The sequence below is a fragment of the Vulpes lagopus genome, chromosome 3 (genome assembly GCF_018345385.1).
Source record: "Vulpes lagopus strain Blue_001 chromosome 3, ASM1834538v1, whole genome shotgun sequence".
Classification (NCBI taxonomy): domain Eukaryota; kingdom Metazoa; phylum Chordata; class Mammalia; order Carnivora; family Canidae; genus Vulpes; species Vulpes lagopus.
In genome coordinates, this window is record NC_054826.1 from 19,790,957 (window position 1) to 19,804,566 (window position 13,610).

Below are 13,610 nucleotides of genomic sequence, written 5' to 3' on the forward strand. Positions count from 1 at the left end.
GAACAAGTAGTAATCTTATCTGTCCCAACTACCCACAAAACCTTCAAGCAACGGGTTATTAGAAACCCTGTCCCATTAACTACATAGATGAAACAAAACTGGTAACACCACAATGCTGGATACAACTGGCAGACTCTGATGTGGAAAGAATATTACAGCAGAATCCATTTCGGACTGAACTCCAATTCATCACAAATCAACCAGTCCCCTCTCATATCGCACCCCACTCAACCTAATTTCAACCCCAATTCACTTTAGGTAACAACTGGGTCTTATTGAAACTCCACATATATATTCTGTCATTAAATAAGGAGCTGGAAAAGGTGATTCAAAGCATTCTCTCAAATTTATTCATGTATTAAGCATCTATATGCCAGTAACGCTGCCACAGAAAACATTACTGACCAAAACCTGGATCCCTGGGACCTCCCTGGCCTCTAAAGATGACCAAAATAACTATATAAAGTAAGAAAAAACAAAAAGTTTTAAAGTACAAAAGACTAAAGTAAAAAGAATAGACATTAACAATGTTCATCCAAGAACTACATTAATGTTCTAGAAAAAATTAGCTATCACCAAGTGCTAATATAGACGTTATGGTGTGCCTGCATGGCTCAATCAGTAGAGCATGGGACTCTTGATCTCAGGGTTTTAAGTTTGAGCCCCACATTGGATGGGATATAAAAATTACTTAAAAATAAAATCTTCAGGGATCCCTGGGTGGCTCAGCGGTTTAGTGCCTGCCTTCGGCCCAAGAAGTGACCCTGGAGTCCCAGGATCAGGCCGGGACTGACATCAGGCTCCCTGCATGTAGCCTGCTTCTCCCTCTGCCTGTGTCTCTGCCTTTCTCTCATTGTGTGTGTCTCTCATGAATAAATAAATAAAATATTTTTAAAAATAAATACATAAAATAAAAAAATAAAATCTTTTAAATAAAAAAAGAAATTATAGAAGTTATGAAGTAAAAGCAGAGTTAAGACAACAGAACAGTTAAAAATCATGTAGAAAGCAGTAAGTTACAGAAATGTGACAGAAAATTTTATTGAACACATACCAAAAATGAGGAAGAAATTGGAAAGACAAGGAGGGATGGTGATAGACCAAGAATAGGGAATCAAGTAAAATTCAATTCATAAGAAATAGGGAGTAGCATATTATTCCACCTGTGAATAGAAGCCCCCTCCAAAAGAAGGCTAAATAAGCAGAATGAAATCAATAACCAAATAAGGTACAACTGAAGACTTTTTGTCTAATACATGAGCATTTCATGAAATTATAAATTAGAATAGAGGCATATCTTCTTCATTTTTGAAACAGAAATCATCAAAGTATGACCGTATAAATAGTATTCAAGGGATCCCTGGGTGGCGCAGCGGTTTGGCGCCTGCCTTTGGCCCAGGGCAGGATCCTGGAGACCCGGGATCGAATCCCACGTCGGGCTCCCAGTGCATGGAGCCTGCTTCTCCCTCTGCCTATGTCTCTGCCTCTGTGTGTGTGTGTGTGTGTGTGTGACTATCATAAATAAAAATTTAAAAAATAAATAAATAAATAAATAAATAAATAAATAAATAAATAAATAAATAGTATTCAAACAAAAATTGAACAGCAGCAGAGGAGGGGAAGGTGTTACGACAGCCACTGTAACGAGATCAAATTCTCTCTCTCTCATACACACACACAACTAAAAAATAAGCAGGGTACATGATCAGTTTTTTTTTTTAAGGGAAAATTAGTGCACTAATTCCTTTTTCATGGCTGGTATACCAATAGAACATTTTTAGGGGGAAAAAGGGGCAGCTGATAGCATTAAACATTAGGAGTAATAAATATATATATATTTAATATATATACATTTAATCTGAGTGTATATATATATAATATAATCTGATATATAATAATCTTATATATAATATATAATAATATATATACACTTATATATTATATTATATAATTATATATTATGTATATAATATATAATATATATATAATATATAATATTATATAATAATATATATTTAATCTGTATATATACATTTAATATATATAATTAATATATATACATTTAATCTGAGTGTGTATATATATATATATACACACACTCAGATTCTCTCAAATTCATTCATGTATTGATCTCAAAATTTTCTTATATATATATACTCAGACCTGGGTTTTGATCTCAAAATTTTGATTTCAAAATTTTCATATATATATATATATATATATATGTATATATATATATATACACACATACACACACACACACTCAGAACTGGGTTTTTCCAGTATAAAAGTTATTTACAAAATGTTTGATCTGGGCAAATTAAATTACTTCAACCTTCTATTCATTTGTCTGTAAAAATAAAAATACCACATACTCCATAGGAGTGATTGTAAGGAATACATAAAATAGGGTTTGTAAAGCACTTTACATAGCACCTGGCTGGCACAATAAGCACTTGATAATGAACGGTGGCTATTACTATTTAGGACTATTTATTTTCCGTTGCTCCCAAACCTGCCCTCTACCCCTATTTAATCAGCCATAAATTTTCTGATTTAATTCTCATATGACCAATTATCTCAGCTCTTTGATTTGTCCTCCTTATCCACATAGATTCAGTAGCATCCCTTTATCTAAGCCCATAATAAGTGCTAAATAATAGCTTTAATTTCTATGCATCTAGTTCCCATCCCCATAAGCTTAAATTCCACCAACCTCTATCCTCCCCCTTTCCATCACTACCAATCCTGAGATTTCCAGCTTCCAAAGTTCAACCATTTCCTGACTTTGGTTAATTTTCAACATATTATTGCTAGACATACACACTTAGCACCAAGTACTTGACAGTGATTTCACCTACTACCTAAAAACTATAGGAACATTTATTCAATCACACAAGAGCACACAGGTAAAACAAAAAAAAAAAAAAAAAAAACAGGTGAATTAGACTTGAGTTTAAGTCATAAATTTAGTTGATTTATAACACATAACGTAATTAAGATAACTAAGATAATTAACATAACTACAACTGTGTAGTTAATATTCATGACATACCCACTTTGTGCCCAAACCTGCTGACTCTCTAACTCTAATCAACCCTTGAAGACTGATATAATTACCACCACTTTACAGGTAACTGAGGAACAGGAATGAAATAACCTGCCCAAAGGCACACTGCTAGGGGCTAGCAGAATCAAAACATGAACCCCATCATCTGTCTCAAAAACTTGTGCTATTTCCAAAACAGTAAGTGAAATATGGTAATTTTTTAAAGATAATCCTCAAAAGGGCATTACACATAGTATAATACAAATACAGATATCCTTTCAATAAAACATAAATCTAAGAAGTTGAACATTATCAGAGTAATCTTTATAGTCTTACAATCTTATAAACCTTTTTTTTAAAGGTTTATTTATTTAAGAGACAGAACTCAAGTGGGAGGAGAGGCAGAGAGGGAGAGGGAGAGAGAGAGAAATCCCCAAGGAGAACCTTCCACCCCCATCCCCACTGAGTTCCCAACTGAAGGCAGGGCTCCATCTCACCACCCTGAGACTCTTGATGCAAAATCAAGAGTCAGATGCTTAACCAACTGAGCCACCCAGGCGCCCCTTACAATTTTGAAAAGAATAATGGACTGAATTGCCCCATTACCACTAAGAATTATTCTAAACATTCATTCATTCGTTTAAGAAATAGTTAAGTATCTGCACCTACTATGTCCCTGGCATTGCCACTACGATCTTTTTCCTAGATGACAAAATTAATTCCGTCTACTAAAAACCTGCCTCATAACAACTTCAGTGTTTTAAGACAAGATACTAAGAACACACTTTTTTTTTTTTTTTTTTTTTTTTTTATTTATGATAGTCACACAGAGAGAGGGAGAGGCAGAGACACAGGCAGAGGGAGAAGCAGGCTCCATGCACGGGGAGCCCGATGTGGGACTTGATCCCGGGTCTCCAGGATCGCGCCCCGGGCCAAAGGCAGGCGATAAACCGCTGCGCCACCCAGGGATCCCCCCAAGAACACACTTTATTCATTCTACCAGACCAATTTAAAAGTTTCTTGAAAATTAAAGTATTATAAGGGAGAAACCAAGAGCGTAAAACCAAAAAGCATATAAAACGACAAGTGTAATAGACTGAATGTTGCCCCTGGACCCGAAATTCATTTCCACCAGAACCTAGGATGGATCATATGTGGAAATGGGGTATTTACAGATGTAATCAATTAAGGATCTTAAGATGAAATCATCCTAGATTTAGAGTGGGCTCTGTATCAAATGAATGGTATCCTTTATAAGAAGAGAAAGGAACAAAGACACACCCACAGGAAGCCAGGGAAGACAGAGGCACAGAATGGAATTTAGCTACCACAGGCCAAGGAACACCAGGAGCCACCAAATGCTTGGAGAGGCAAGAAAGAGACTCTCACCAAGAACCTTCCAAGAGAGTGTAACCCTACAAACCCCTTGATTTTGGACTTTTGGCCTCCAGAACTGTGAAAGAATAAATTTGTTGTTTTAAGCCACCAAGTTTGTGGTACTTTGTTATTACAGCCCTAGGAAACACTGTTTTTTCTAAAATATGATATTCACCATGAAGATTAACAAGTTAACAAAAGTAATCTTTTTTGAAAGCAGGTTTTCTCATAGGTACTACACATGCCCAAGAATTCTTAAATGGAACACGCTGTACATAATGACTGGGAACCAAACAAATATTCACCTTTGATGAGCATCAGTTACTCCTCTGTGCCCTCACACAGTGACATCTGTGGAAGTTAGCTGGATAGGACTTCTTTTGCTCCTAGGCTATTAGATCCCAGCTCCATGGTTTCTGCTTTTTGAAGTTGTGTTGCACCCTTCACAGCCTACCTGGAGTTAACTCTTACAGCCCTCTCTCCAATGCTCTAATTTGGGAATTTGAATTTTCTATGGGCTCCAAAACTCATAAAGCTAAAATTATTACAATGAATTTTAAGAATTATGCTTTACAAAATACTAGAAGTGAAGACTCTCCACAGAAAAAGATCACATAAGGAAGGAATTCTGGGAATGGATGTATGCTCTCCCTTTTGGAAACTACTATGCATATTAACACAATAATGGCTTTTGAATTATTATATGGCCTAGTAAAGAAACCTGTCAAACATTTTTAACCTGTCTTACTTAAATACAGGCTTTTCCTGCCACAGTTTTCAAATAGTGTCCCAAAATTGATGGCTCAAATATTTTCTTTCAGAGTAGGCAACAGCCCTTCTGAATATTGTCTTTCTCCCTCTTTCTTCCCAGAAAAATCTTGGTAATGTAAAGCTATCATATCATAATCTGTTCTTTTCTTTAATTATAGGAACAAATATATTTGCCTTGAACCCAATTAACAAACTTCAACATTAGAATTTTAGTAACAATACTTTCGAAAATAGTGTTTTATAGCTTAGAAAAAACACATTATCACACTTAAGCCTCACAACAAACCTATGATATAGGTAATTATGAGGCTCTAAGAGATTATGCAATTTGATTAAATAAAGCTATTAAGTGATCAAGTTGGAATAGGTCTTCTGACTCCAAGTCTTATGACCTATCTACTCCACTGCACCATTAATATGCAGAAAACTGGGGGCGGAGGGGGGAGAAACTTGGCACAACACCAAACCGTAAACTGTTTCCTCACAACTAAGCAAAAGATGGGTGCCTGGTGACTCAGTCTGTTAAGCATTTGCCTTCAGATCAGGTCATTATCTCAGAGCCCTGGGGTGAGCCCCACACTGGGCTCCCTGCTCATCAGGGGAGTCTGCTTCTCCCTCTCCCTCTGCCCCTCCTCCACTCTCGCTCACTCTCTCAAATAAAATCTTTAAATAAATAAATAAGTAAATAAAACTACGCAAAAGATTCTCCTCTGAACTAAATTCAGTTGCAGACAAATGAATTGCTGCTACATCAATAACAAGTGGACCTTGTCAGGAATATGCATTAAGAGAACCATTCCCCTTTCCAAAAGCTCAAAACTTAACTCTTCTGTCACTGTTCTGTGGGTTTTTTAAAGATTTCATTTATTTATTCATGAGAGATAGAGAGAGAGAGAGGCAGAGACATAGGCAGAGGGAGAGGCAGGCTCCCCATGGGGGGAGTCTGATGTGAGACTCAATCCCAGGACCTCAGGATCATGACCTGAGCTAAAGGCAGATGCTCAAGCACTGAGCCAGCCAGGTACCCCAGACTGTCACTGTTTTTACAGTAGTGCTAGATACTGGGCTTTTTAAAAGAATTATTTATCTATCTATCTATCTATCTATCTAGGAGAAAGAACAAGCAGGGGTAGGGACAAAGAGAGAGGGAGAAAAAAAAGAGAGAGAGAGAGAGGGAGAAAGTGAGCCTTAACCAGATTCCATGCCCACTGCAGAGCCTGATGTGTGGCTCCATCTCACGACACTGAGATCCCAACCTGAGCGAAAATCAAGAGTCCAACATCTAATGGACTGAGCCACCCACGCATTCCTAAGATACCTTTTATGAACAAAACGGGAAGACAGGTATTTCTGCCACGGAAGACTTGCAAGTTCACTCACAGCAAAGGTTACCAGGATTCACAATGTGTCCCTCACAAGTTAGTCAACTACTAGCTAACATGTTACTGCTTTCTAAAGGGAACTTTGTCTAACTGTAGAACACTGTAACAAATGCTCTCCTAATCAGATATGTAAATCCTAAAGTGAAACAAGATCATACTTTGGAAGAGAAAATGTTAAATAGGAAAGAGATACCACAAAGAAATATCTACTAAAGATATTCTAATCACCTATATAATTCCCACTCTAAAATTAAGAGTAAAAAGCATCTCACTCTGGATGTGTGGGTGGCTCAGTTGGTTAAGCATAGGACTCTTGATTTCAGTTCATGTCAAGATCTCAGGACCCTGTAATGGAGCTGCACTTCTGGAGCCTGTTTAGGATTCTCTCTTTCCCTCTGCCCCTCCCTCATCCATCCCATTCTTGCATTCTTTCTCTAAAATAAATATATAAATCTTAAAAACAAACAAAAACAAAGCAAAACAAAAAAACCTCACTCCTAAAAGTATAAGGAAAATAATTCTAGAGAGGGGTGAGCTTTAAAAGCTATAAGTATAATTTTGAGAAAGGCAGGTTTTCCTAACAAAACATTTCAGGCATCCCAAAAGGCAAACCAAATACCCATGTTCCACCCACCACTAGCTTAAGCAGTAAAACATCACAGATGCAAATGAAGCTCTGTATGCCCCTCCCAGATCTCTTTCTCCTTTCTCTCTCCCAAGAGGTAACCACTACTTCGAATGTGGTATTTGTCTTCCCTTCCTGTATGAACCCATAAACAATACTGTAACAATGTTTTCCCTATGTTTATTTCTACAAATTTAATTTTATATATATTCTAATGCCTGCATCAGACAATTAAACAGTACAAAAGGATATATAGTGAAATGTCCCCCTGCTACCTAGTTCCTCTCCTCTGAACAACTAATGTAATGGTTTCATGTTTATCTTTAAAGGGTATGTTTATCCATACATATGCAAGTAGTTACACTTAAATGCCTTATTTGCTCCTATTTTTTTATACACAAATGGTAGGTATACTCTCTTCTAATTTGTTCTACTATCCCCTTATTCTTCCTCTTAAAATACACCTTGGAAATTGCTCCCTAAATTATATAAAATCTTGTTTTTTTCTAATGTTTGCAAGGCATATCATTGTATGGATAACCATAATTTAACTATTGTCCTACTAGAAAGGTTGTTCCCAACCCTTTGTATTTATAAACAATATGGGAATGAATAAATTCATTATTTCCTACACACAGGAGTATATCTATAGGATAAATTCCTAGAGGTCGAATTGCTGGGCTAACTTTAATAAATACTATCACACTCTATAGGGGTGGCAATAATTTACTCTCATTAGCAATGTTTGGGTGTTTTTGCATGACTTTAAAATTTACATAAATTACATGACAGTACATGCTCTTCTACTTCTTCAGTTTTTGTGGCCTAACCTTATAAACTTGAGACTACCTAAACTGATATAGATAGATAGATAGATACAAAAAATACATAACTTTTTTCCTTAAAGACTTTTTTTTTTTTTAGTAAGCTCTGCATCCAATGTGGGGACTTGAACTCATGAACCAAGATCAAGAGTAGCATGCTCTACTGACTAAGCTAGCCAAGAACTGCCCTCCTTAAAGAAATTTTTGTTTCGTTTTTGTTTAAAGATTTTATTTGTTTATTCATGAGAGACACAGAGAGAGACAAGCAGAAGCAGAGACACAGGCAGAGGGAGAAGCAAGCTCCCTGCAGGGAGCCCCTTGTGGGACTCGATCCTGGGACTCCAGGATCACGCCAAATCCCAGGATCACTCCTTGAGCCTAAGGCAGACGCTTTAACTGCTAAGCCACCCAGGCATCCCTCCTTAAAGAAATTGTTAAATAATTTCTACTGTGACTGATTCACCTATTTACCTGAAATTGCAGTTTTATGTAGAAAAATGCTCCCCAACTTAATAGGTTGCGTGTATAAACAACTCATTTGCCGAAGACCACCTACACCACTAAAGAGACCATCTTCTCTTCTCTTGGAAAACTTAACAAAAACTGCCATTTTAATTTACTGCAATAGTAACATGACTCTGTTCATCCATGCTTTTATAACTGTTGTACCTAGGGAAAGGGGAGTGGACCCTAAAAGGGAATAGAGACTAACACCCTGATAGCCAGGATTAAAAAAAGGTAATTTGGAAATATAAAAGATAATTCAAGCATAATCCCAAACCAACCTTAGTAGTCTGTTTAAACTTTCCCCTCACAATGATATCATTAAGTTACCAAATGACTTTTTTTTAAATTTATTTATGATTGTCAGAGAGAGAGAGAGAGAGAGGCAGAGACACAGGCAGAGGGAGAAGCAGGCTCCATGCACCAGGAGCCTGACGTGGGATTCGATCCCGGGTCTCCAGGATCGCGCCCTGGGCCAAAGGCAGGCGCCAAACCGCTGCCAAATGACTTTTTTAGCCTGTAATAGGAAACAAAATATCACTGCAAATTTATAGTTTCCTTCGCCCCCCAAAATAAAATTTCTTCTAAGCATATAATATCATAGTGGGAATTTGTCTATCAAGATCATCTAATATTAGATGATATTGTAGAATAATATCATCTAATATCTAATATTCTGTTAGATTCCTTTCCTATGTTACATTTACCAACGTGTAACTAATTTTAAAAGCTCTATCTACTCCAAACTATCTCCACTGAAATACATGGCTAATCATATCATTCATAAGAATTCCTGTCAAATTAAGGCTAGTGTAAGTTACCAACACCACCATTGTAACAGCTGTTTTAACCTTTTCAAATGAGCATAGCATCTATGTCCACCTTTCTCTCTCCTAACAATCAATACCCATTCTGTATAGGTATTTATCCTGTCTCCCTCCACTAAGTACATCAGAAGATGCCCTCACCACACACACACTCAACAGTGGGCCATATTCCACCATTCCAACACTATCTCCCTTGCGAGTACCTACTTAGGAACATAAGCCTAAACCAATTGGCACAAGTCATCCCTGGTCCCAAGGACTAGACGAGCCCATGAGACTCATGAGAGGTATGCTGAAGCTTCTGTGCTTTGGAGAGAGAAGCACAGAGATATTCTTGGCTAGGTTGATTTTCTATTACTATACTTGGAGCAAAAAGCATCACAACTGCTTGACAACTTAAAAATGCACTGGATGAGGATTTTGACCAGTATCAACCGATGTATTTATGAACAAATTCAACCCTATCAATGAAACCTTTGATTCTTTGATGAATATTAGCTTTTCTATGATACGAGAGGAGAGCTTGATGGTATTTAGTATTCAAGAGAGGCACATGTGGAAGAATGAAGGCTAAGGAACAGCACTCACTGGAAGGATTCTTGTCACAGACACATCACAGATCAAATTCAGAAAATGAAAAATTTCCTCTTGCTTTCCTATTTACCACCATGCCAAAAGCTACCTAGCAAACACAAATATGAGACCTGACTTTACACAGGTCTTTATTAGAATGATGAGCATCCTAATCCAAGCAGAACCCTGGGAGGAATAAGGGCATCAAGACTGTCATCACTATTCTGGGGCATTAATGAGGACTTCTTACAAATATTTGTCAACTAAAAGCAGTTAGTAATTGCTAACAAGTAAAGAGACTGACAACATAGCTAAAAATAACTTTGAGGGCACAGAGACATCTTACTGGCCTAATATAGACCCACCCTGATGGCTCTTATTACCCTATTCTGGCATTTGCTTCTTACTTTCTTACATTGTTGGCCTTGCTGATTTTCATAAGAAGGCTTAGGCAGTTGCTTCCCTGTGGGCTATACAGCAATTTTCCAGTTCTATGACTCAGAAAGAGCAAGAGAAGGAAGGGTTCTCCTCTTCCATCCCTAGATAAAATCAGAAAATGTTTATTTAGCTCCGGTAAAGCAAGGCTCAGTTAGTTAATTCACTGTTCAGACTTTCACAACTTTTTTTCTTTCAAGTCAAACATTTACCAAGAGCTTAGTATATGCAAGTCATAGGTTATTTATCCAAAGCCAATGCATGAATTTTATTTATGAGTTCCATGCTTCCTTCCTCTACATCCCTAATAAGTCAAATATCTTAAAGAAAAAATATTTATGTCTCACAAAGTTTGCAATTAAACTTTTTGTGCCAGAACTGGTGGACTCGTGATCAAATGTGTTATTTCTAGAATATTGTGTTGAAACACAAGGGTAAGAGATTCCATACTTTCCTTAAAAAAAGTTCAAATGATGTGCGCTAAATTATTAAAACATACATATCCTGTGAAAATAAGTGGAAACAAACTACGTTAATGAGCTAATAAATACCGTCTGGGGGCAACATCTGCACTACCTACCAAGTTTGGCACAGAGTCTGCAAAACTGGTAATTCAGAAACACCTGAAGGCACGGAGTCTGCGTTCAGAACATAAACCGTGCATCGCAAACACAGGACCAGCTTTACGTTCATTAACTGCTCCGAACAAAACTTAGCCATCCTTCCCAACAAGGTGGCCCTTAAAAAAAAAAATTTCCGTAAGCTACCCCCAAAGCAAGCTTACTTTCTGGGGGAGGCCGAGGAGGGGGCACCCACTGCACACTCGAGAATCGGCCCCGGCAGGTAAGGGGAGAACCTCCTGGAGAGGACGGAAACACGGACGACCCCGGGCGCCGCCAGGGCAGCGACGGGCCGGCGCGGAGCCGACGGAGCGGCCGCGGCCCCCTCCCTCCCCGGGCCCCCCCCCGCCCCGGGCCCCCCGCCCTGCGCAGCCCCGCCGGCCCACCTGGGCAAGTCCGCACCTCCGCAGCCCCGCCCCGCCCCGCGCAGCGCCCAGCCGAGCCCCTCGGGCCGCGGCGCCGTCGCCATGGCGACCGCCCCCCCCCCCCCGCGGCCAGGCAGGGTCGCGCCGCAGGCCCGCGGCGGCCTCGGTCGCCGCTGCCGCCGCAGCCAGGCCGGGGGCTGCCGAGCCCGGGGCAGGGACGCCGGGGCGGGGGGCGGGGCTGGGGGGCGCGGAAGGCGCGCGGGTCGCCGGCCGCCGCCGACCCTCGCCCCCGCGGGCCTCACCCTTCACTTTGCCGAAGGTGCCGACCCCCAGCGTGTCCCCCAGGATGTAGTGGCCGATCTTCACCCGCCCGTCGTGCTTCTGCTTCTCGGCCGTCGCCATCTTCCTCCAGGAACTGAGCCTGCGCATGGCGCCGCGGGAGGGGGCGGAGGGGGCGGGCAGGGCCGCGCCGGGCGCGGGGGCGGGGGCGGGGGGCGGGGGGCGGGGAGGGGACGCGGGCGGGCCGCCGGGCCTCCGAGCCGCCGCGCCGCCGCCCAGCAGCGCCCGCCGGGCCCCCGCCCCCCTCGGCGCTCCCGCGGCGCTCCCCGCGGCGCTCCCCCCGCCCCGGCGCCGGCGCGCACGCTCCCCCTGGCGGGGCGGCGGGGGTCGCCGGCGGGGCCGCGGTTCCTCGCGCCGCCGCGTCGCGCCCGGGCCCCGGGACTGCGGAGCGGGCGGCTGCCCTCCGGGCGGCCGGTCCTGCCCGCGGCGACCCCCGCTGCCGGCGACTCCCGGGAGGGGGCCGCTCTCCCTGCGGCGCCCAGGGCGGGGCCGGGCGGGGCCGGGCGGGCCGCTCACCGGCGCCGCGGGCGGTGGGACGCGGCCGGGGACTGCGCCGGTCGCCGGTTCCCAGCCTGCTCATTTTTGCGGTGCGGATGGACCCGAAAGGCCACCGGGAGGTGCCCCCGGCATCTCCGACGGGCCCCCTGTGCACCCGTGCGGCTGCGGCTGCGGCTGCGGCTGCGCTCGGTGCCGTGAGCCCGTCCGCTGCTGTTGGCGCCGTCGGGCTTTCCTGCTCCTGGAGGCTTTTCTCAAGTTTCCTTCCCCAGGCAAGCCCCGTGGGAAAGGGCCGGTTGGGAATCCTGCGAACGGCCTGTGTGCTCAGGAATGGGATGTTGCACACGGAGGAATTAACAGGTTTAGGTTTCCGGTGAAACGTAGACTCTGAACTGAAGTCGAGGCTTATGGTTGCATCAACCAGGTCAGTCGACAAATATTTATCGTACTTGCGACGAGTACAGTTTAGTCCATCATCTATACAAATGGGATGTGGCCTGTCACGGGGGGGGGGGGGGGTGTGAAATATGCTTGTTGGTATTAAATTTCTTTAAAGATCTTATTTATTCAGGAGAGACCCAGAGAGCGGCAGAGACACAGGCAGGGGGAGGAGCAGGCTCCCCACAAGGAGCCCGATGTGGGACTCGATCCTGGGATCACCCGAGCCAAAGGCAGGTGCTCAACCGCTGAGCCACCCCGGCGTCCCTGTGCTAAATGTTTAAGTCAGTTCACTACTCAGTTGAATTCCACTGACCTGGGCAAAGTGAAGTGTCCAAAAAAACAAGATACGATCTCAGTTTTGCAGTGTGATAGCATTTGGGCCAGTGTCAATGGGCAGAGTTGAACCCATCGAGAAAATAATATAAAAAAGTAAGACTAAAAGTATTATCCTTTTTGTTCCTAATCAAAGTTACCCAGCTCGTGTGACTGTTATATTCTATTTATGAGAGCAAAATAACATGCATTAAGTACTGCAAGAGAAGCAAAAGCTTGAGTTTAGAATTACATCAACAGTTACAACTAGCCTCGGATAATCAGTTTCTGATGTATTATGGACTGCACATATTCTGAAGGACCATAAAGTTAAGAAGTCGGATTACTAACATACTTGGGGAGTGGGCAGTGGTAACTGTTTTTTTGCTCTGTGGTCTCTTCATCTTGTTGCCTCCTGAGTTTCTGCAGCTCAGGCATCTTGGATCTCTACAAAGCGGAAATAGATTACTGGATTCTCTTAGAAAAAGAAAAACTTTAATTCCTTACCCTGAAGTATCATCTTAAATTACTTTAAATCTGCATCATGTCTAGAGTTCAACCTAGCAAAGTTCTGTTATTTCTTTTAACCTAAAAGAAAAAAGAATCACAAGGTACCTCAGTCCTGTGTGGTTAAGCCACAAAACATTTTACAAAGGAGCAAACTGAAGCTG

General features: G+C 42.0%; 1 protein-coding gene across 7 annotated transcripts in view; it reads right to left on the minus strand.

Moving 5' to 3' along the window:
• PRKAA1 (protein kinase AMP-activated catalytic subunit alpha 1) overlaps nt 1-11,807 on the minus strand; it is a 36,772-nt gene extending 24,965 nt beyond the window's left edge. For 2 of the 7 annotated variants that reach the window (XM_041747572.1, XM_041747569.1), the window contains exons 1-2: nt 11,655-11,789; nt 10,348-10,471 (exon numbers count right to left, since the gene is read on the minus strand). Coding sequence is in view for 2 of the 7 variants with exons in the window: in XM_041747567.1 (XP_041603501.1) it covers nt 11,655-11,781 (127 nt within the window). In the remaining 5 variants the exon portion in view is untranslated. Of the gene's footprint in view, nt 1-10,339; nt 10,472-11,151; nt 11,400-11,654 lie in introns of those variants that run through there. The other 5 variants (XM_041747567.1, XM_041747566.1, XM_041747570.1 and 2 more) reach the window with 4 other exon arrangements.
• Nucleotides 11,808-13,610: the final 1,803 nt, after the last annotated feature.